Here is a 22,334-nt window from a genome sequence, read left to right as displayed (position 1 = left end):
CAGTGGTGCAGCAGGGCTAAGGCAGGCTCCCTGCCTGCCTTGGCTCCGCGCGGTTCCCAGAAACTGCTGGCATGTACCTGCGGCCCCTAGGTGCAGGGGCGATCAGGAAAACTCTGTGTGCTGCCCCTGACCTGAGTGCCGGTTCCGCAGCTCCCATTGGCATGGAGCCACCTGCCACTCCTACACCTAGGAGCTGGGCTGGACATGACGGCCGCTTCCAGGAGCCGCGCAAAGCCAAGGTAGGCAGGAAGCCTGCCTTAGCCCCACTGTGCCGCTAATCAGGAGCTGCCTGAGGTAAGCTCTGGCTGGAGCTCGCATCCCAAAACCCAGACCCAAGTTGGAACCCCATCCCACACCCTAACTCCCTTCCAGATCCCGCACCCCAATGCCCTGCCCCAGCGCTGAGCCCCCTCCCGCATCCAACTTCCCTTTTGGAGCCTGCACCCCCTCCTGCACCCCAACCCAAGCCCTGAGCCCCTTCCTGCACCCAAACTCCCACCTGGAGCCTGGACCCCACACCCCAACCCCCAGCCCTGAGCCTGCTCCCACACTCCGAACCCCTCGGCTTCAGCGCAGAGCCCCCTCCCGCACCCCAAACCCCTCATCCTCAGCCCCACCCTGGAGCCCACACCTCCTCCCACACCCCAACCCTTGCCCAGTGAAAGTGAGTGAGGGTGGGGGAGAGCAAGTGAGGGAGAAAGGGGGAGATGTTGTGACTGGGGGGTGGGGCCTCAGAGAAGGGGCAGGGCAAGGGTGTTCGGATTTGTGTAATTAGAAAGTTGGCCATCCTAATTGTGCTTCAGCCAGCTATTTTGCACAATAAATGACTGGTGCCCCCAGCCCCACATTATAAGGTGATGGGTAGGACGCGTGTCTCCTCCCCACCCCCGGCCTGGACCGTGCTCTCCCCGCCTTACCTGTGTGCGTGCATGGGGGGGGGGGGGGGGTCTCTGGCAGCCGGAGCCGGGCAGGGAGCGAGACAGGGCCACTGCAGGACGCGGCCTGGGGGAGTGCCTAGCTGTGGCAGCAGTGGGCGGCCTCCCGCCCAGGGCTTGGCTTCCAGGAGAGCGGCTGGGCAAGTCGGAGCCCCCTGTCCCTGGCCCGCCCCGCTGGGCGGGAGCCTGCAGCCTGGTTTGACCCTTCGTGCCTCTGCAAGTCGCCTCCCTGCCGCCCCCCCGGCGGTAAGTCGGGGTAGTCAATAGGCGACCGCAGGCCCCCAGCTGCGTTTTGAACGGACCGTGACCAGCTTTTTATTCACGTACCAGCCTCGTTATTGCTACGGGGCGTGAAACATGTTCCCCTGCCCTGGATCGATCGCACCTTCACCAGAGCGCGGGACCCTGACCACGCGGCAGCTGACTCGCCCGGGGGCGGGGGCAGGGGCGGGGGCGGGCCACGTGCGCGCGCTGGCCCGCTGCCTGTGCGGCGGGCGGGGCTGGTGCGACGCCTGCGGGGCAGCCACGTGGGGGGCGCGGGGCGCGGCTCCGGCCAGGGGACGCCGCGCGCCATTGGCCGAACGCGCCGGCGGGACCCGCAGCGTTCTCGGGCGGCGGCCGCGCTGGGGGCGTGGCCCCGCCCCCTCGCGCCTCGGTCCCGTCCCCGGCTTCCCGTGGGGCCGCGCGGCGCGGCGCGCGGGAAGGGAAAATGGCGGCGGCGCTGGCCGAGCGGAGCTGCCTGGAGCTGAGCGGGGCCGAGCGCGGCCCGCGCCGCCGGGTCCGGGAGCTCGCGCTGAGCCCGCCAGGTGCCGGGACCCCTCCCCTCCCCCCCCGCCCGGCCCCGCCCCGCCCCCGGGACTCCTCTCCCCGCCTGGCCTTCCCGGCCCCGCCCTAGGGACCCCCTCACGTCCCCGGGACACCCTGCCTGTCCCCCGCGGCACGGCCCCTCGGGCTGCCCCTGCCGCCAGCCCGCCCTTGAGGCCCCCAGCCCTGAGGGCTGCCCCGTCCCCCCTCCCGGATCCCCGCCTTGCCCGCGCTCACCCCACCCCCCTTCCCGTCCCCGTAGGTGCCAGCGTGGGCCCCGGGGCCGGGCGCTACGCCGACAGCGCTGGCGGGTTCTGCTACCAGGAGAGCGCCCAGCTGGTGTCGGTCACCAGGAACCGCTTCATCCACTGGTAGGTGTGGGGGAAGCGCCTGGGTATCGGGGACTCTGCCAGGCACACCGCGTGTTGCCCCTGCCCTGGGGTGTGAATTGCCTGCCCCATGGCGAGTATTGCCGCTGGGCAGGTATCGCCCCCTGGGCTAGGGGGAGGCCAGGGTATCGGGCTGCTCTTCCCCTGCCGGGGGGGGGGCTGTGTGCGCGGGTGGTGAGATGGCAGTTCAGTGCAAGGTGTCCCTTTAAAGTCAGTGGATTAGATTTGAGCATGTGTCCAAGTGCTTTTCTGAATGGGATGGACTGCTGCATGGGGGTCCTGAGTAACAGTTAGTGGGAGCAAGCCCATGGCTCCCTGTAGCAGGATACCTTTGCCTGCTGCAGAGTCTATGGCCAGGTTGACACTAGGAAATTAGGTCAGTATAACTATGTTGCTCAGGGGTGTGACAGATCCATACCCCTGAGCAATGCAGTTAAACTGACACTACTCCTGGTGAAGACAGCACTAGGTCCCATCAACCTCGCTACCGCCTCCCTGGGAGGTGGAGTATCTATGTGGATTGGAGAAGCCCTCCTGTTGGGTAGGTAGCGTCTTCACTGCAGCGCTGCAGTGGTGCCACTCCAGTGTAGACCTGCCCTGTGAGTCTAAACCTGTGTTGTGTTGATCACTGCCGACCTGAGAGGCCTCACAATCGTCAACATAAAAAGCTTTTTTTACTTTTTCAGGACCACTTCTGGAGACACTTTGGAGCTGGTGGAGGAGTCTCTGGATATAAACCTCCTGAATAATGCCATTCGGCTCAAAATCCAGAATTGTAGCCTCTTACCCGGAGGAGTACATGTGTGTGAGACACAGAATCTTGTCGTCATCTTGATTGTAACCAATCAGACTGTGCACCGTCTGGTCCTGCCACACCCTGCTCGCATGTACAGGAGTGTAAGTAGTCTGGGTGGAAATAATTGTGTACTTGTTTCAAGAAAATAATTTATAGCTAGTTTACTAGAATTATCTTTTAGAATCAAAGATTGGTCTTGGCATAAACATAGCTGTGGCATGGATCATTGGAACAAGCTTTGGTGGAAAGTGATCTGAAACCTGTAGTTTCCCCACCTAGCATTTTTTGTATTTTTAAAAACTAGTTTAGAGCATCTTTTAGGATACAAACCTGCTGAAATAGTGGTGCAGATACTACACTGGATATTGCATGTACATATGAAATATATGTCTCTGCTAATTTGCTTTTTGAATACTAAGATTAGGATTTTCAGAGGCTCCTAGGGAGCTAGGCACCCAGATCCATGGGAACTTGAACACTGGGGCCTAAGTTGCTTGAAATCTGTGACCATTACCATTTCAAGAGATGCAGAGCAGGAGTGCAAGCTCAGGGCATCTCTCTTTAGATCCCAAAGACTCCATGTGTATAGTCACTTGTGCAACTATGATTCCAAAATTTTTCTGGTTGAGATGCCTTTACAGATATGACACACATTCTTAGTTCCCAAACCAAACGATCCCAGATCACTGGCCAAGTGAAGTGAGGCCCTATGCTATACTCAGAGACCAGAAGGGTCTATTATGGTCATCTTGTCTGACCTCCTGGATAACACAGGCCAGAGAACTTCCCCCAAATAATTCCTAGAGCAGAGCTTTTAGAAAAACATCCAATCTTGATTTAAAAATTGCCAGTGATGGAGAATCCACCACAAGCTTGGTAAATTGTTCCAACGGTTAGTTACGCTCACTGATAAAAATGTCTGCCTTATTTCAGTCTGAAATTTGATAATTTTTGAAAACTGCATATGATCAATGCCAAAAATTCTGGAGGTGTTCTAGACATCAAAGGGCAGAACCCTATTAATGTTGGTGAAAACGGAAAACTGGAAAAGCCCAATTTTCAGTAAAATCCACAGTTGATCACTTGTGATGTAGAGGTGAGATAGTCACTTCACAGAGGCCTGTGGCAGGGGAGCAGAGTCACTCTGGATACAGTGGTGTGAGGCAATGACTTCAGAGTTAAGGGTGACATTTGGGTTAGGGTTAGTGAGTCTCTTGCCTTCCAACTCTGGCCATGGACAGGCCCTCCCAGCTGGGCATAGCCAGAGTCGGGGTAAGGGGCCCAGCTGGGTGTATAGCTGGGCCTACATAAGCCATGAAGTGTGCAACCCTCTAATTATTTTGTGGGATGCAAAGCACTTGTGCAGGAATGTGGTAGTGTTATCAAGATCTTGGCAGGTATCTGGGAGGGAGAGTAGGTCCACCAATAAATCAGTTATCTAATCCACTTATACTTTGAGATCCACTCTTAAATGGTCAGCCCTTCCCAGCTAAAAATAAGGGAAAGAGCAAAGTTTAGGTGACCAGAGAATTTGCATCAAAAGATCTTTTCTCAGTAAGTAAAAGCCAGGAGTAGTGGCGATCATGCGTTTGTCATTCCTTTGGCAGTTCCATTTTTGTGTATCTAGTCTTAACAGTTCTGTGTGTTCTTGGGACCTGGACTCTTTTTTTCTTTCTCTAACAGGAGCTGATAACAGAGGGCCAGATGCAGTCTGTATTTACAGATATTGGAAAAGTTAATTTTAGGGACCCTTCAAACTACCACATGATCCCCTCCATTCCTGGACTGGCCTCTAATTCCACTGCTTCAGCGGCTTGGCTTAGCAGTGATGGGGAGGCTCTCTTTGCTCTGCCATCTGCTTCAGGAGGAATATTTGTCCTCAAGCTACCTCCTCATGATGTGCATGGTAAGAGTTGGGAGTAGAGTATGTAACCATGAGTATGTATTTATAAAGCACGCGCTAGTGTTTCTCACACCTTCACCAATTGTCCTGCCTATGCAAAAACAGCCATTTCATGCTGGTATAGAAGGTGATACATAGTGAAGGATGACCATGATTAGATTAATACTGGTCTGGATCCAGATATAGCGTACAGGCTTCACGCTCCCCCTCTTGGCTTTGTCAGTGCCTCTCGGTCCTGACCTGCAGCATCCCTCCCTATTTCAGTTTTGGGCTTCCATTGATCTTGATTTTGCCTCGGGTGCTTATTGTAATCTTACTCCCAAAATGCATGATAATTCAGGCCCATTGAAGCAGCAAATGATATTCTGCACATTGCTCAGCAGTTTCATTTTCATTTTTTTTCAGGGATAGTTTCAGTTGTGGAGCTGAAGCAGAGCTCTGTGATGCAACGTTTGCTTACAGGTTGGATGCCAACTGCTATCAGGTTAGTGTTGTCATGTGACACATAGGATTGTCTCTTTTAACCCTCCGTATGGAAGCACATGGATTGTATTCAGATAAATTCAAAGGTAGACAAGCACACTTCAGGAGTAATGCTCAGCATGTAAATAGCACTTTTAAAAAGAGGTTAGGAACTTGCTGTAGGCCACACAGCAAGGCACAGTGACAAAATTGGGATCAGGAGTGAGGAGCTGGCTTTGTCCATTTTACTGAGCTGCCTCTGGATCTGTGTGGCTGAGATCTCCATGAATGTTACATTTAGTAACTGGCCCCTGGACTTTTACACAGGAGTGGGTTTGGCAGCCAGTGCAGATTAAAAATTCCGAGTATGCTCTCTTCCCAGAAATCTAATGGTGACAGATACATCGATCACCGTGGTCCATATTTGTGCATAATAGGTGAAATCTATTGGGTAGCTGAAGACAAGACAAGGTGTTCCTAGCCACTGCTACTCTGTGGGCATCTGAAAGCGGTGACGAGTCCAGTAAGACCTCAGATTACTTTGACAACCAGTGGGAAGCTCCCCATAATTTAGGGAGCCAATATGGATCTGACCAGTTCAAAATGCTTCCTCCTGCCTTGACTTTCATAAGAACATAAGACTCTCCATACTGGGTCAGACCAATGGTCCATCTAGCCCAGTAGTCTGCCTTCCGACAGTGGCCACTGCCAGATGCTTCAAAGGGAATGAACAGAACAGGGCAATTATCAAGTGATCCATCCCCTGTTGTCCAGTCCCAGCTTCTGGCAGTCAGAGGCTTAGGGACATGCACTAGCTACTGATGGACCTATTCTCCATGAACTTCTCATTCTTTTTTGAAACAGTTGGCCTTCACAACATCCCCAGGCAACGAGTTCCACAGTGCTGTGTGAAGAAATACTTCCTTATGATTGTTTTAAACCTGCTGCCTATTAATTTCACTGGGTGACCCCTAGTTCTTGTGTTTATATGAAAGAGTAAATAACACTTTAATAGAATATCAGGGTTGAAAGGGACCTCAGGAGGTCATCTAGTCCAACCCCCTGATCAAAGCAGGACCAATCCCCAACTAAATCATCTCAGCTAGGGATGGAAGGAGAATCCACCACCTCACTAGGTAACCCATTCCAGTGCTTCACCACCCTCCTAGTGAAAAAGTTTTTCCTAATATCCAACCTAAACCTCCCCCACTGCAACTTGAGACCATTACTCCTTGTTCTGTCACCTGGTACCACTGAGGACAGTGTGGATCCATCCTCTTTGGAACCCCCTTTCAGGTAGTTGAAAGCAGCTATCAAATACCCCCCTCTCTCTTCTGCAGACTAAATAATCCCAGTTCCCTCAGCCTCTCCTCATAAATCATGTGCTCCAACCGCCTAATCATTTTTGTTGCCCTCTGCTGGACTCTTTCCAATTTTTCCACATCCTTCTTGTAGTGTGGGGCCCAAAACTGGACACAGTACTCCAGATGAGGCCTCACCAATGCCGAACAGAGGGGAACGATCACATCCCTCGATCTGCTGGCAATGCGCCTGCTTATACAACCCAAAATGCGGTTAGCCTTCTTGGCAACAAGGGCACGCTGTTGACTCGTATCCAGCTTCTTGTCCACTGTAACCCCTAGGTCCTTTTCTGCAGAACTGCTGCCGTGCCATTTGGTCTCCAGTCTGTAGCGGTGCATTGGATTCTTCCATCCTAAGTGCAGGACTCTGCACTTGTCCTTGTTGAACCTCATCAGATTTCTTTTGGCCCAATCCTCTAATTTGTCTAGGGCCCTCTGTATCCTATCCCTACCCTCCAGGGTATCTACTTCTCCTCCCAGTTTAGTGTCGTCTGCAAACTTGCTGAGGGTGCAGTCCACGCCATCCTCCAGATCATTAATGAAGATATTGAACAAAACCGGCCCCAGGACCGACCCTTGGGGCACTCCACTTGATACCGGCTGCCAACTAGACATGGAGCCATTGATCACTACCCGTTGAGCCTGATGATCTAGCCAGCTTTCTATCCACCTTATAGTCCATTCATCCAGCCCATCCTTCTTTAACTTGCTGGCAAGAATACTGTGGGAGACGGTATCAAAAACTTTGCTAAAGTCAATAACAGGTCCACTGCTTTTCCCTCATACACAGAGCCAGTTATCTCAGCCTAGCAGGCAATTAGGTTAGTCAGGCATGACTTGCCCTTGGTGAATCCATGCTGACTGTTCCTGATCACTTTCCTCTCCTCTAAGTGCTTCAAAATTGATTCCTTGAGGACTTGCTCCACGATTTTTCCAGGGACTGAGGTGAGGCTGACTGGCCTGTAGTTCCCAGGATCCTCCTCCTTCCCTTTTTTAAAGATGGGCACTACATTAGCCTTTTTCCAGTCGTCCAGGACCTCCCCCGATCACCTTGAGTTTTCAAAGATAATGGCCAATGGCTCTGCAATCACATCTGCCAACTCCTTTAGCACTCTCGGATGCAGCGCATCCGGCCCCATGGACTTGTGCTTGTCCAGCTTTTCTAAATAGTCCCAAACCACTTCTTTCTCCACAGAGGGCTGGTCACCCCTCCCCATGCTGTGCTGCCCAGTGCAGTAGTCTGGGAGCTGACCTTGTTTGTGAAGACAGAGGCAAAATAGCATTGAGTACATTAGCTTTTTCCACATCCTCTGTCGCTAGGTTGCCTCCCTCATTCAGTAAGGGGCCCACACTTTCCTTGACTTTCTTCTTGTTGCTAACATACCTGAAGAAACGCTTCTTGTTACTCTTAACATCTCTTGCTAGCTGCAACTCCAGGTGTGATTTGGCCTTCCTGATTTCATTCCTGCATGCCCGAGCAATATTTTTATACTCTTCCCTGGTCATTTGTCCCATCTTCCACTTCTTTTAAGCTTCTTTTTGTGTTTAAGATCAGCAAGGATTTCACTGTTAAGCCAAGCTGGTTGCCTGCCATATTTACTATTCTTTGTACACATGGGGATGGTTTGTCCCTGTAACCTCAATAAGGATTCTTGAAAATACAGCCAGCTCTCCTGGACTCCTTTCTCCCTCATGTTATTCTCCCAGGGGATCCTGCCCATCAGTTTCCGGAGGGAGTCAAAGTCTGCTTTTCTGAAGTCCAGGGTCCGTATTCTGCTGCTCTCCTTTCTTCCTTGTGTCAGGACCCTGAATTCGACCATCTCATGGTCACTGTCTCCCAGGTTCCCATCCACTTTTGCTTTCCCTACTAATTCTTCCTGGTTTGTGAGCAGCAGGTCAAGAAGAGCTCTGCCCCTAGATGGTTCCTCCAGCACTTGCACCAGGAAATTGTCCCCTACACTTTCCAAAAACTTCCTGGATTGAGTGTGCACTGCTGTGTTGCTCTCCCAGCAGATATCAGGGTGATTGAAGTCTCCCATGAGAACCAGAGCCTGTGATCTAGTAACTTCCATTAGTTGCCGGAAGAAAGCCTCGTCCACCTCATCCCCCTGGTCCGGTGTTCTATAGCAGACTCCCACCATGACATCACCCTTGTGCTCACACTTCTAAACTCAATCCAGAGACTCTCAGGTTTTTCTGCAGTTTCATATTGGAGCTCTGAGCAGTCATACTGCTCTCTTACATACAATGCAACTCCCCCACCTTTTCTGCCCTGCCTGTCCTTCCTGAACAGTTTCTATCCATCCATGACAGTACTCTAGTCATGTGAGTTATCCCACCAAATCTCTGTTATTCCAATCACATCATAATTCCTCGGCTGTGCCAGGACTTCCAGTTCTTCCTGCTTGTTTCCCAGGCTTCTTGCATTTGTGTATAGGCACTTGAGATAATTTGCTGTTTGTCCTGCTTTCTTAGTATGAGGCAGGAGCCTCACGCGCTCCTGCTCGTGCTTCCTCCCGGTATTCCACATCCCCACTTACCTCAGTGCTTTGGTCTCCTTCCCGCGGTGAACCTAGTTTAAAGCCCTCCTCATTAGGTTAGCCAGCCTGCTGTCAGAATAAATGTTTCCCCACATGGGGAGATTGTCAGTACAACTAGTAACACTTTCCCATGTCAAGGATTCCTGAAACGTATGTTGTGCTAAAATGCTGCCTGCATGCATCCTTGTGATCTTCACCAAAGGGGGACAGTTAGAGACTGGGTGGTAATCAGCAAGTTCAGGTGACTTTTTGAGGAGAGAGGAGTCAAATGTTCTAAGTAACTTGTTACTGTCCTCAGTTTGCACACTCTTCCCCCCCCCCCCCCCCCCCCGTGGTCTGACCGCATAACATGACATTTTGATTAAAAAGCTACAGTGATATAAAATTAACATGGCACAATTAAATGGATTAAAAGCTAGCTAACTGATAGGCATCAAAATATAACTGTAAACAGGGAATCATCGAAGATGTGTGTTTCTAATGGGGTCCTTCAGGGATCACTTCTTGGCTTTACCCTATAACACTTTATAACAATGGAAGAAAATATAAAATCATCACTGAAAGTTTTCAAGTGACACAAAAATTTCAAGAGGCCAGGTCACTGATGCAGAGCAAACTGGATCTCTTGGTAAACTTGGTACAAGCAAATAATGCGTGTTTTAATATGGCTAAATGTATATGTCTAGGAACAAAGAATGTAGGCCACACTTAGGATGGGGGACTCTTTTTCAGAGTCATTGCTTCCCAGGATAGATTTTATTTTATTTTTATCTTTTTTCTTGGAGGGATTGATAATCAGCTGAACATGAGCTCTCAGTGCAACTCTGTGGCCAAAAGGCTGAATGTGCTCCTTGGATACATAATTAGGGGGATCTCGCATAGGAGCAGAGAGGTTATTTTACCTCTGGTTTCAGAGGAACAGCCGTGTTAGTCTGTATTCGCAAAAAGAAAAGGAGTACTTGTGGCACCTTAGAGACTAACCAATTTATTTGAGCATGAGCTTTCGTGAGCCACAGCTCACTTCATCAGATGTGTACCGTGGAAACTGCAGCAGACTTTATATACACACAGAGAATATGAAACAATACCTCCTCCCACCCCACTGTCCTGCTGGTAATAGCTTATCTAAAGTGATCAGCAGGTGGGCCATTTCCAGCACAAATCCAGGTTTTCTCACCCTCCACCCCCCCACACAAATTCACTCTCCTGCTGGTGCTAGCCCATCCAAAGTGACAACTCTTTACATAATCAAGTCGGGCTATTTCCTGCATAGATCCAGGTTCTCTCACTTCCCCCCCACCCCCATACACACACAAACTCACTCTCCTGCTGGTCTAAACTGACCACTCTCCAAGTTTAAATCCAAGTTAAACCAGAATATCTGGGGGGGGGGGTAGGAAAAAACAAGAGGAAACAGGCTACCTTGCATAATGACTTAGCCACTCCCAGTCTCTATTTAAGCCTAAATTAATAGTATCCAATTTGCAAATGAATTCCAATTCAGCAGTTTCTCGCTGGAGTCTGGATTTGAAGTTTTTTTGTTTTAAGATAGCGACCTTCATGTCTGTGATTGCGTGACCAGAGAGATTGAAGTGTTCTCCGACTGGTTTATGAATGTTATAATTCTTGACATCTGATTTGTGTCCATTTATTCTTTTACGTAGAGACTGTCCAGTTTGACCAATGTACATGGCAGAGGGGCATTGCTGGCACATGATGGCATATATCACATTGGTGGATGTGCAGGTGAACGAGCCTCTGATAGTGTGGCTGATGTTATTAGGCCCTGTGATGGTGTCCCCTGAATAGATATGTGGGCACAATTGGCAACGGGCTTTGTTGCAAGGATAAGTTCCTGGGTTAGTGGTTCTGTTGTGTGGTATGTGGTTGTTGGTGAGTATTTGCTTCAGGTTGCGGGGCTGTCTGTAGGCAAGGACTGGCCTGTCTCCCAAGACTTGTGAGAGTGTTGGGTCATCCTTTAGGATAGGTTGTAGATCCTTAATAATGCGTTGGAGGGGTTTTAGTTGGGGGCTGAAGGTGACGGCTAGTGGCGTTCTGTTATTTTCTTTGTTAGGCCTGTCCTGTAGTAGGTAACTTCTGGGAACTCTTCTGGCTCTATCAATCTGTTTCTTTACTTCTGCAGGTGGGTATTGTAGTTGTAAGAAAGCTTGACAGAGATCTTGTAGGTGTTTGTCTCTGTCTGAGGGGTTGGAGCAAATGCGGTTGTATCGCAGAGCTTGGCTGTAGACGATGGATCGTGTGGTGTGGTCAGGGTGAAAGCTGGAGGCATGCAGGTAGGAATAGCGGTCAGTAGGTTTCCGGTATAGGGTGGTGTTTATGTGGCCATTGTTTATTAGCACTGTAGTGTCCAGGAAGTGGATCTCTTGTGTGGACTGGACCAGGCTGAGGTTGGTGGTGGGATGGAAATTGTTGAAATCATGGTGGAATTCCTCAAGGGCTTCTTTTCCATGGGTCCAGATGATGAAGATGTCATCAATATAGCGCAAGTAGAGTAGGGGCTTTAGGGGACGAGAGCTGAGGAAGCGTTGTTCTAAATCAGCCATAAAAATGTTGGCATACTGTGGGGCCATGCGGGTACCCATAGCAGTGCCGCTGATCTGAAGGTATACATTGTCCCCAAATGTGAAATAGTTATGGGTAAGGACAAAGTCACAAAGTTCAGCCACCAGGTTAGCCGTGACATTATCGGGGATAGTGTTCCTGACGGCCTGTAGTCCATCTTTGTGTGGAATGTTGGTGTAGAGGGCTTCTACATCCATAGTAGCCAGGATGGTGTTATCAGGAAGATCACCGATGGATTGAAGTTTCCTCAGGAAGTCAGTGGTGTCTCGAAGGTAGCTGGGAGTGCTGGTAGCGTAGGGCCTGAGGAGGGAGTCTACATAGCCAGACAATCCTGCTGTCACGGTGCCAATGCCTGAGATGATGGGGCGCCCAGGATTTCCAGGTTTATGGATCTTGGGTAGTAGATAGAATATCCCAGGTCGGGGTTCCAGGGGTGTGTCTGTGCGGATTTGATCTTGTGCTTTTTCAGGAAGTTTCTTGAGCAAATGCTGTAGTTGCTTTTGGTAACTCTCAGTGGGATCATAGGGTAATGGCTTGTAGAAACTCGTGTTGGAGAGCTGCCGAGCAGCCTCTTGTTCATATTCCGACCTATTCATGATGACAACAGCACCTCCTTTGTCAGCCTTTTTGATTATGATGTCAGAGTTGTTTCTGAGGCTGTGGATGGCATTGCGTTCCGCATGGCTGAGGTTATGGGGCAAGTGATGCTGCTTTTCCACAATTTCAGCCCGTGCACGTCGGCGGAAGCACTCTATGTAGAAGTCCAGTCTGCTGTTTCGACCTTCAGGAGGAGTCCATCTAGAATCCCTCTTTCTGTAGTGTTGGCAGGGAGACCTCTGTGGATTAGTATGTTGTTCAGAGGTATTTTGGAAATATTCCTTGAGACGGAGACGTCGAAAATAGGATTCTAGGTCACCACAGAACTGTATCATGTTCGTGGGGGTGGAGGGGCAGAAGGAGAGGCCCCGAGATAGAACAGCTGCTTCTGCTGGGCTGAGAGTATAGTTGGATAGGTTAACAATATTGCTAGGTGGGGTGTACATTGGTCAAACTGGACAGTCTCTACGTAAAAGAATAAATGGACACAAATCAGATGTCAAGAATTATAACATTCATAAACCAGTCGGAGAACACTTCAATCTCTCTGGTCACGCAATCACAGACATGAAGGTCGCTATCTTAAAACAAAAAAACTTCAAATCCAGACTCCAGCGAGAAACTGCTGAATTGGAATTCATTTGCAAATTGGATACTATTAATTTAGGCTTAAATAGAGACTGGGAGTGGCTAAGTCATTATGCAAGGTAGCCTGTTTCCTCTTGTTTTTTCCTACCCCCCCCCCCAGATATTCTGGTTTAACTTGGATTTAAACTTGGAGAGTGGTCAGTTTAGACCAGCAGGAGAGTGAGTTTGTGTGTGTATGGGGGTGGGGGGGAAGTGAGAGAACCTGGATCTATGCAGGAAATAGCCCGACTTGATTATGTAAAGAGTTGTCACTTTGGATGGGCTAGCACCAGCAGGAGAGTGAATTTGTGTGGGGGGGTGGAGGGTGAGAAAACCTGGATTTGTGCTGGAAATGGCCCACCTGCTGATCACTTTAGATAAGCTATTACCAGCAGGACAGTGGGGTGGGAGGAGGTATTGTTTCATATTCTCTGTGTGTATATAAAGTCTGCTGCAGTTTCCACGGTACACATCTGATGAAGTGAGCTGTGGCTCACGAAAGCTCATGCTCAAATAAATTGGTTAGTCTCTAAGGTGCCACAAGTACTCCTTTTATTTTACCTCTGTATTTGACACGGGTGTGACTGCTGCTAGAATTCTGTGTCCAACACTTCAAGGATGTTGATACATTGGAGAAGGGCAGAGAAGAGCCACGAGAACGATTAAGTGATTGGAAAACCTACCTTATAGCGATAGATCCAAGGAGCTCATTCTATTAACTTAGCAAAGAGAAGTTTAAGGGGTGCGTTGATCATAGACTAAGAACCTACGTAAGGAATAAATATTTAATAGTGGGTTATTCAATCTAGCAGAGAAAGGCCTAACACCATCCCGAGACTGGAAGTTGAAGCTAGATAAATTCAGACTGGAAATAAGGTGTAAATTTTGAATAATGAGAGTAATTAACCATTTGAACAATTTACCAAGGTTGTGGTGGATTCTCCTTTGCTGACATTTTTTTAAATCAAGATTGGATGCATTTCTGAAAGCTCTGCTCCAGGCATTATTTCAGGGAAGTTCTGTCCTGTGTTATCCAAGAGGTCAGATTAGATGATCACAACAGTCCCCTCTGACCTTTGAATCTGAGTAATTATTCACCTGTTACGCTTTAAGCCCCTTGTGACAGGGAGCTCATTGTCTGTCTTGTGTGCACAGAGATTCGCTCCCCTCAGTGCAGTGAATACTTAATGAAATCCTTCTGAATGACTACTTGTGTTTTCAGAGGTGACCAAGGCCCTTCAGACCTTCCTGTCAGCCTCTCTGTTCACTGTCTCGAGCATGATGCCTTCCTGTTCGCACTCTGCCAGGATCACAAACTCAGGATGTGGTCTTACAAAGTGAGTGAGTGTTTTGGGTTGTAATTTGCTCTGCAGATGGGGTTGTCACATCACGTAGATGATATCGAGGTGCTGTGAGACAGAGGATGGGCTGTTGATTCTGAGACTTGGCTAAACTGGTGCTCCATGGACTGGCCGTGAGTTTGTTGAGTAGCAGGATTTCAGGGAACACAAAGAAATGGTCAAGTCTTGTCTCCTATTAATATTTTACTTGGAAATTGTATGATTTCTAGACATAGTGAAGTCTTCAAACATAGGTAACAGTGCGGGCAACAAGTTAGCAAGCTTACTGCACTGCCTTACCATGGTGTCTAGGACCACTTCTAGTGGGGGAAGGTACTTGGATCTCTATGCTAACTCAGTCCTTGCCCTTTCCTGAGACGACTAACAGGAGTGTGTCTTGTAACGGGGCTACCTGTCCACCAGAGAACTTGACTGAGTGCACCAGCTTGCTGAACACAACTCACTCTGAGCATCATATCCAAGCACCAATTCCCTGAGCCCACATACTCTCAGCTAGTTTGAATGGTTCAGGGGGGATGGGATTGTAGTTTTACTGCGCAGGCCCCCTCCTGGTCTTTCAGAGCACACGCTCAGTCAGAGGCAAGATCAGGAGAGCAAAACAAATGAACTGTGTTTCAGATAGTTGTATAGGCCATGCATATTGCTTCAGTTTACCTGGAGAATGGATCGGTGCAGACTGGTGTTTAAATGCATGGCTCCTCAGAAGGCTGCGAGGGAGACAAGTCTAAAATACTAGAAATCTCTTAATAGCATTTGAGGATGTAACACAGCTATTAAAGCAGGGTTCCCCACCTTGAGGAGATACCAGCCTAGTCTGGGGAAGGGGGAACCAGATAGAGAAGAGCAGCCATATGCAGAGTGGGGAAAGCTGCGTGACACTGGATCCGCTCTGATTCTCTACTGTAAATATGCTTCTGTCAGTTCAGCAGTGGGTAGTTTCTTGAGACCCACATTCCTTCCTGGCAGTCCCTAGCTACAGGAATGCTCAAACATAGGGCTGCAGGCCCAACAGGCAGCACAAGCTTTGTGTGTTTGCATTCACAACAGGCAGTTCAGCTGCCAGAGCGTGTCTCTCCCTCCCAAAGTGTCACAGGGCAAGCTGTAGCCTTCGTGTAAGTGAAGGGAAGAAGGCAGGAGGAGCAACTAGGGGAGCAGAAATGACACACCCAGGGGAAAGCAATGAAAAGGAAAACAGGTATTGGGGGGGGGGGGGAAGAGAATAAAGGGAAAAAATGGACCTGGGGCTAGCCCAGGGTAAGGTGTGGTTCGAGAGAAGGTGGGGAACTGCTGCTGGACTTGTATATTAAAGGACAGGAGGTGGAAAAGCTGAAGCCCCTAACCTTCCTTTGTGCTGCTTGTCTGCTGTCTTTGTTCTGGGCAGGACCAAATGTGTCTGATGGTAGCTGATCTGCTGGAGTTCGTGCCTGTGAATAAGGACCTGAGGCTCGCTGCTGGAATGGGACATCGATTGCGGCTGGCCTATTCGCAGTCACTGGGGCTCTACCTTGGTGTTTATATGCATGCACCCAAGCGAGGACAGGTACAAAATGACCAGAACCTTCAAGACTTCTCTTATAGGCAAAGACAGTGAATTATTGGGATGCTCCCAGTTTTGTATAGGGTTGCACATAATAGTAAAGAGAGCATTTGCCAACATGCACTGCACGGAATAATATCTGCTGAATAGTGTTTCTCATTCCAAAACACTTCGCAAGATGCTCACGCGTCTTTGCTTTGGGAGTAGAACTTTCCATGTTTGGTGTCTACCAGTGGGTCTGCTGTTCGGGAAATGGAGGAAGAGAAAAGGGATTTGCTTTTGAGAATGGGTAGAGTGGAGCAATGTAACCCTTATAACAAATTCTCGCACTGCTTTTTAAAATCTGAAGTGAGTTGGTAGTGGAAATTTGAGGTTTGATGTAGTGATAAATCTTGGGGCAAAGGGTCTCAGAGAGGCTGGTTTTGATTTAGCCCAGTTGTGGAGGTTTTCAAATAATTCAAGATGGGAGTTTCAGTGAGCTACTGTTGTGTGTGGGGAAGCAACTTTCCAGCTGTGTAAATCAGGGCTGCGCAGACATGCGTAACTAAGGTGAGCAGGAAGCCTTACTTCGTTCACTCCGTGTTTAACTATTGAAAGTGTGCAGAATTTGCATACTAAGTGCTTAGAGCCAAGCACCATCGCAAATGGCATGCTCAGGGTGCATAAAACGATGCACAAACTGGTTTCACATTTGATGTTCTGGTGGGGCTGGGGAGGTACTTTGATAAAAAGGCATCTAGGTGATTCCCAACAACCAAGTACCCAGGAGTTAAACCGTAAGGCTGTAAAGTAAAGCCACCAAAAGTGTGTAACTGATCCAACAGCATTAACTCTGGGCCCTGGGGTTATATGCATCTTGATAGTCTTTACTTATGTTCCTATACAATAATCTCTAGGAGCCCTGCCTTATTCAGTTCATGGTGAATGAGGCAGGGATGCAGCATTTATTTTTAAACATCTTGCTAGAACAGAAATGAAGAGAACAGATATATATAGTGTCAACCAGTTTCCTTTTGTGAACACTCTAGAACCCAGCATGAGTATATTTTAAATTATTTCTGTGCTCGCTGTTTACATAGCACACTCATTCACGGTTGTAATTGCAAGCAGAATGTGGCCCTCAGGGAGTATGGATTGGCAGGTCCCTTATTGCCTGCACCAAATATCTTTAGTTGAATGTGTCACTTTAACTTTGGCAGCTCCTGGGTTGAGTGCTATATTTTGCATTAATATCCATTGCGCTGGTATGGAGGAGTTCCACTCCTGGACCTGGGCCCATTGTGCTAGGCGATGTACAGACATGGAACAAACAGGTGGTTTCTGCCTCCAGAGTTTACACCTTCACTACACAGTTTAGAAAAAATAGTCATTGTGCAGATTGGAATCTCTTAGCCAATCCGAGTGCTTTGGGGTTTCAGAGTGGAGTGGCACAGCTCTCAGCGTGCGCGTGCAGCATCTCTGAGTGAGACAGTTGCATTTTAGTATAGTATGCACTGGCTTGCACTACTTGACACTAGTTCTTTCAGTCATAAGATTCAAAACAGAGTACCTCAGTATCAGGTGCTTGGATAACGCTGTGATGGGCATGGGATAGGAACCTGAGTAGAACAGTTTCACTGTGTCACTTTGATAGCATCTTTATTTTAATTAGGGTGGCTCTTTTCCGGCCACTGACTTACCTTGTGTGTGTGCAGTTCTGTGTCTTCCAGCTGGTGAGCACTGAGAGTAACCGCTATAGTCTTGATCACATATCCTCCCTATTCACCTCTCAGGTGAGTGCCAATGCTACACTCCTTGGGGAGGGAGGATGGGGCACAAAACTAGTAGTGGGCAGAGTCTCACTGGAAGAAGAGTACAGATCCATAAATCAGATATAAGCTTGCAGACTTTCAGTAAGAATAAACAGGATCTGGATTTGCTCCTGTGAATGAAACAAAATAACATTACATGTTTCTCTGGCTTATGCACTTGTACCCACTGAGAGCTAACTTTAAACATCACTTGCATTTTCGGCGTGTTAATCAAGTCTCCATGCTGTCTTTTTCAACTAGGAGACGCTTGTTGATTTTGCCTTAACACCAGCTGAGATCTGGGCACTGTGGCACGATGCTGAGAATCAGACTATTGTGAAATACATCAACTTTGAGCAGTGAGTCTCCCTCCTGTTTTACTGGTTAACCTCGTGGGATAGTAATTACAACGGTCACTATTATTGTTTGTTAAAATCATTCTTACATTTGCTTCCCTCCACTTGCTTCCTTTCCTCTCCACTTGTGCTCAGTTCATTGTTAGCTAATTTCCTTAATATCCCAGGGTGCGTGGCGTCTGTCCACTCCTTTCTCCTTGTAACATAGGTTATTTAGATTTTTAACCCTGCTTGATTATAGCAGCTAGAGCTGTGATAGCAAGAAAGCAGGGTTAAGAACTCGGAGGTCTGGCATGATTAGAAGATCACAGGGAACATCTGTGCCACTCCCAGCTTTCTCCTCACACTTTTTTGCCAACTTTTACATATTCATCTGGGGCAAGTAGGAGTTGTTTGGAGGACCAGCGAGTAAATATATTAGTTTATTCATTGGCTGGTGGGCAAGTAGAATCATAGAATATCAGGGTTGGAAGGGACCTCTGGAGGTCATCTAGTCCAACCCCCTGCTCAAAGCAGGACCAATCCTCAATTTTTGCCCCAGATCCCTAAATGGCCCCCTCAAGGATTGAACTCACAATCCTGAGTTTAGCAGGCCAATGCTCAAACCACTGAGCTATTCCTCTCCCCGACAAGTAGGTGGACAAGTAGACACTGTATCTGGGCCCCTGGACTGACTGAAATACTTGGGTAAAATGATTTACAAGTGCCCTGCTTCCCTTTAGGCACATGAATCTGCCATTAATTCTAACTGGACAGAGTTTCAGAATCAGCCCATCTCTACATACATGTCAGTAAAACAAAGGGAGAGCTCAGCATGATATCACAATGATGGGCTTGGGATAAGAATCTAGATAAATCCATGGGTTAACTGGACAGCAGAGTAAACAGAAATAAGGATTGTGGCAAGGCACCCCTTCTGCCTCGCTGGGCTTAGTGCTCCCTCCTCTGTCAGGGACAGGGTCTGGGGTAAATCAGCCCCCACTCTGGAGTGTGTCTGTCTTCCCTCTTCGGGGTTTGTTTCTCAGAGCCTTCCCGATAGACCTCGGGGCAGGTCTGAGGAGTGCTCCTCTGCCAAACGAAGGGGAACAGGTCTATAAAGCAGCAAAAGAAAAAGGGAATGCCTTTCCCTGACCACCTCATTGGGGCAGGTGTTGTCCTGTCACTGGCCCTGGGGTGTCAGTCCTTCCCCTAAACAGGCACTGGGTTTTGGGTGTCTCCCCTATGGGGAGGAGTGCAGTCTCTCACACTGGAGAAGCCTATCTCCCAGCTGCCTCCAGCCTTGCAGCAGTTTCCTTTCTCTCCTCTCCTCTCCCCTCCCCTCCCCACCACCACCCTGAGAGATTTTAACAGATTTCAGGCAGCCCTTAATTGGACTCAGGTGTCCCTATTTGACCTGAAGTAACCCCTTCCCAGCTTGTAGGAAAAAGGGCCTTTAGCATTCTAGGGCTAACATACCTGTTTCCCCAGACCCTTCTGCAGCCGTCTGGACTCACTTTGTCACAGGTTGTAGCACTTGTACATAAGTCATTAGTCATCTTTCTTTAGCTTATCCTACCATATGACCCATCTGGACCAGCACTGAATTAATATCTGTGATTATTGGTGAAAATACTATAGTTGAACTCACTTCAGACTAGGATTACCAGAGAGTTTAGTGTTCACTGCGACTGAGCATACATGACTGATGGAAATTCTTTATTCCTCAGAAATATCGCAGGCCAGTGGAACCAAGTGTTTGTGCAGTCTCTGCCAGAAGAGGAAGTGAATATTAGAGATGACCAAGACCCTAGGGTGAGTGGACAATACAATACCTACCAGAAGTAACTTGGGTTGTGTCCCTAGGTTCCTTTCTATCTTTTGCTGCAGGAAACCGAAATAGAAAGACCGTTGGGACAGATCAGTGAATGCAATATAACTTTATTTTGTATGTTGTCCTTTATAGAAACGGTATCTTTAAAGCTTCACAGAATTAAATGAGAGAACAGACACATAGCATACATTACAGTGGTGTAAAACACTTAAACTGGCCACAAGACCAGTAGCTGAGGAGGAACAGAAATTGTTATAAGCAAGGGAGAAAGTCTTTCAAGATGAGATTTGTAAACAGCTTGACATCCGTGAGCAGAGGGATACGGGATGGCTGCTTCTGATGGCAGGAGCTGTGAAGAAGTCAGATTGAGAGACTAGAGCAAACATGGATTTCCAGCTTGAGTAGGAATGAGGAGCCGATGGAGTGGTCTAAGGATGGGGTGAGAGAGCAGAAGCATTAAGCTACTTAGTGGATGTGATGAGGCCTGAGGAGGTGGAAAAGAGGGCTGAGGGCAGAGTTGTATAAAACTCTGAAGAGGGGAGGATGAGTTGGAATTTGATACAGGAAGGGATTTTACTGTGAATTAGGGCAGTTGGCAATTGAAAGGAAGAAAGTGAATTCTTCAGGTCTGGAACAGTGATCTGGGAGGAGAGGCGTTAATGGGACTGAAGGGAGCACAGGAATTGCCAGTGCCATGGGAAGGGGAGTAGGAATTAGACATGGCAGCCTGAAGGTGCTCCTTGCTCCTCATTGCACACGATACAGGTGGGATGGAAAGAGGGGGTGTTGCATTCTAGAGGATGCTGGAATTCTAAGGGGTGCTATGAAACCAAACCCTCAGTTTTACCAGCACTAAGGAGCTGTGCTGCCTTCTGCCCCCATGAACAGGAAAGATAGCCACTTCTTTGCAGTCTCCTTTCAGGTTGTTAGCTGCGGAGTTCATCCCTGCAGAGTGTGTCTGGCTGCTTTTCATTCTGGGGGTGATTTACCTCATTCTGAGAGACTAGACCATCTATACTGGGTTTCAGATTCAGTCCTTTTGCAATAAACCATTGAAAGGCCAGTATCCTGCAATTTATAGTGCCACCTGTTAGCAGGCTCCTGCAGAAGAGATTCCTAGAATGATGAACTGTAATTAGAAGCCTGCATCATTTTGCATAAATGTGCTTCTCTGAATTACCATTTTGTTCTTTCACAGGAAACTTATTTGGAGTCTCTCTTCATGCCTGGTCGGTTCACAAATGCTGCTCTACTCAAAGCTCTACAGGTTAGCAAACAATCAGTTTGTGCTTCCTCAGTTCCAGCCACTTTGTGCCACTTCTGGCTGCACAAAGTGAATGTGGGCCAGTAGAGGAGGAGAACTCTCAGCTGGCCTGCGTGCCATCCGTTGGCGTAAGGCCCCACAGAGACCAGTCACCATAAGTTAGAGCAGCCCTTAAACAAGTCTAATGTTTGCTTATGGGCTGGAGAGGGAGGCATAACTTGCTACTTGACAGCCTCCCTTCACCTGAACTGACCAGGTATCAGTAAAAGAGAACATCTGGGCCTGCAAAAGCTGCGTTTGTGTTTATACAGTGTCATAGGTGTACTTGATGTGCTACAGATAAATGAAAGCTCCCTGTCCTGAGGTGCTTTAGTTCTCCCCGTGAACATAACACGACAAGGTACAGGCAGTGGCAGGAGGAAGAAGGGTATAATAGTGAAAGGTCCCAAGGGTGCTGAGCCAGGAAGAGTGGCGAGAGCCGTTTCTATGAACTGGAAAGGGTGGAGGTTGGGCGTGGTGACTGAAGAACAGTCTGAGATGAGGACGTTTATACAGTGGCTGTATGCAGCCTGCCCAGTGTGTTTCAAGGAGAGGGCAAGGAGGGCCCAGGCTTGGGTCCTGTGGATGGGGGCATACAAGAACATGTAGGTATATGAAGAGAAAAGAGCCTGAGGAGAAGGCAAGGGTGAGAGCGAGGGTGGCAGTCAGTAGGGCCAGAAGACGATGGAGGAGCGGGAAAAAGAGCAGGCAGGAGGTTTCAAGGGCAGGGTCTGGGGTGCAGCAAAGGATGCTGAGATGGGAGAACGGGGGGAGTGGAAGGTCATGCCGGATCTAGTCTTCACTACCAAGAAGCTAGTGCAGGGACAGTTTAGGAAGGAGCCAGAGGTGTGAAATGATAGTGACGGCTCGCTGGCCTGAGTCAGGGAGGGCTGGGTGCGTGGACAAGGAAGCAGAGGTGACTGATGAGATCAGACCCATAGCAGAAGATAACCACGTGGGCTGGGGGTTTCCTGCGGAACTTTCTGCGGCTCAGGACCAGCAGTGGGAGAAATGAATACTAGGTGAGAGCCAAGCTGGGCTTGGTGGAGTGGGCGGCGTGTGGTGCAGGGAGCGTTAACCCCAGAGCTGAGGGAGGAGGGGAAAGGTTTGGGCAGCAGCGGGCGCTGGCGAGCTCGTGGACTGGAGGGTGCAGGAGGAGGAAGGGCCAGGGGTTGAAGTG

At 48.8% G+C, this 22,334-nt stretch overlaps 1 protein-coding gene across 3 annotated transcripts in view; it reads left to right on the top strand.

Annotated features, from left to right (window-relative positions):
• The first annotated feature begins 1,617 nt into the window (after positions 1 to 1,617).
• Positions 1,618 to 22,334, top strand: part of NUP160 (nucleoporin 160) — a 62,917-nt gene continuing 42,200 nt past the window's right edge. For all 3 annotated transcript variants that reach the window (XM_048853951.2, XM_048853952.2, XM_048853950.2), the window contains exons 1-11: positions 1,618 to 1,741; positions 2,002 to 2,110; positions 2,815 to 3,025; positions 4,608 to 4,830; positions 5,233 to 5,311; positions 14,220 to 14,334; positions 15,740 to 15,898; positions 17,590 to 17,667; positions 17,947 to 18,044; positions 19,748 to 19,832; positions 21,050 to 21,118. In XM_048853951.2, coding sequence (XP_048709908.2) covers positions 1,645 to 1,741; positions 2,002 to 2,110; positions 2,815 to 3,025; positions 4,608 to 4,830; positions 5,233 to 5,311; positions 14,220 to 14,334; positions 15,740 to 15,898; positions 17,590 to 17,667; positions 17,947 to 18,044; positions 19,748 to 19,832; positions 21,050 to 21,118 — 1,323 coding nt within the window. In that variant the 5' untranslated portion in view covers positions 1,618 to 1,644. The remainder of the gene's footprint in view (positions 1,742 to 2,001; positions 2,111 to 2,814; positions 3,026 to 4,607; positions 4,831 to 5,232; positions 5,312 to 14,219; positions 14,335 to 15,739; positions 15,899 to 17,589; positions 17,668 to 17,946; positions 18,045 to 19,747; positions 19,833 to 21,049; positions 21,119 to 22,334) is intronic.

This window comes from Caretta caretta, chromosome 6, assembly GCF_965140235.1.
Source record: "Caretta caretta isolate rCarCar2 chromosome 6, rCarCar1.hap1, whole genome shotgun sequence".
Lineage (NCBI taxonomy): Eukaryota > Metazoa > Chordata > Testudines > Cheloniidae > Caretta > Caretta caretta.
This window is presented reverse-complemented; position numbering and strand designations above follow the sequence as displayed.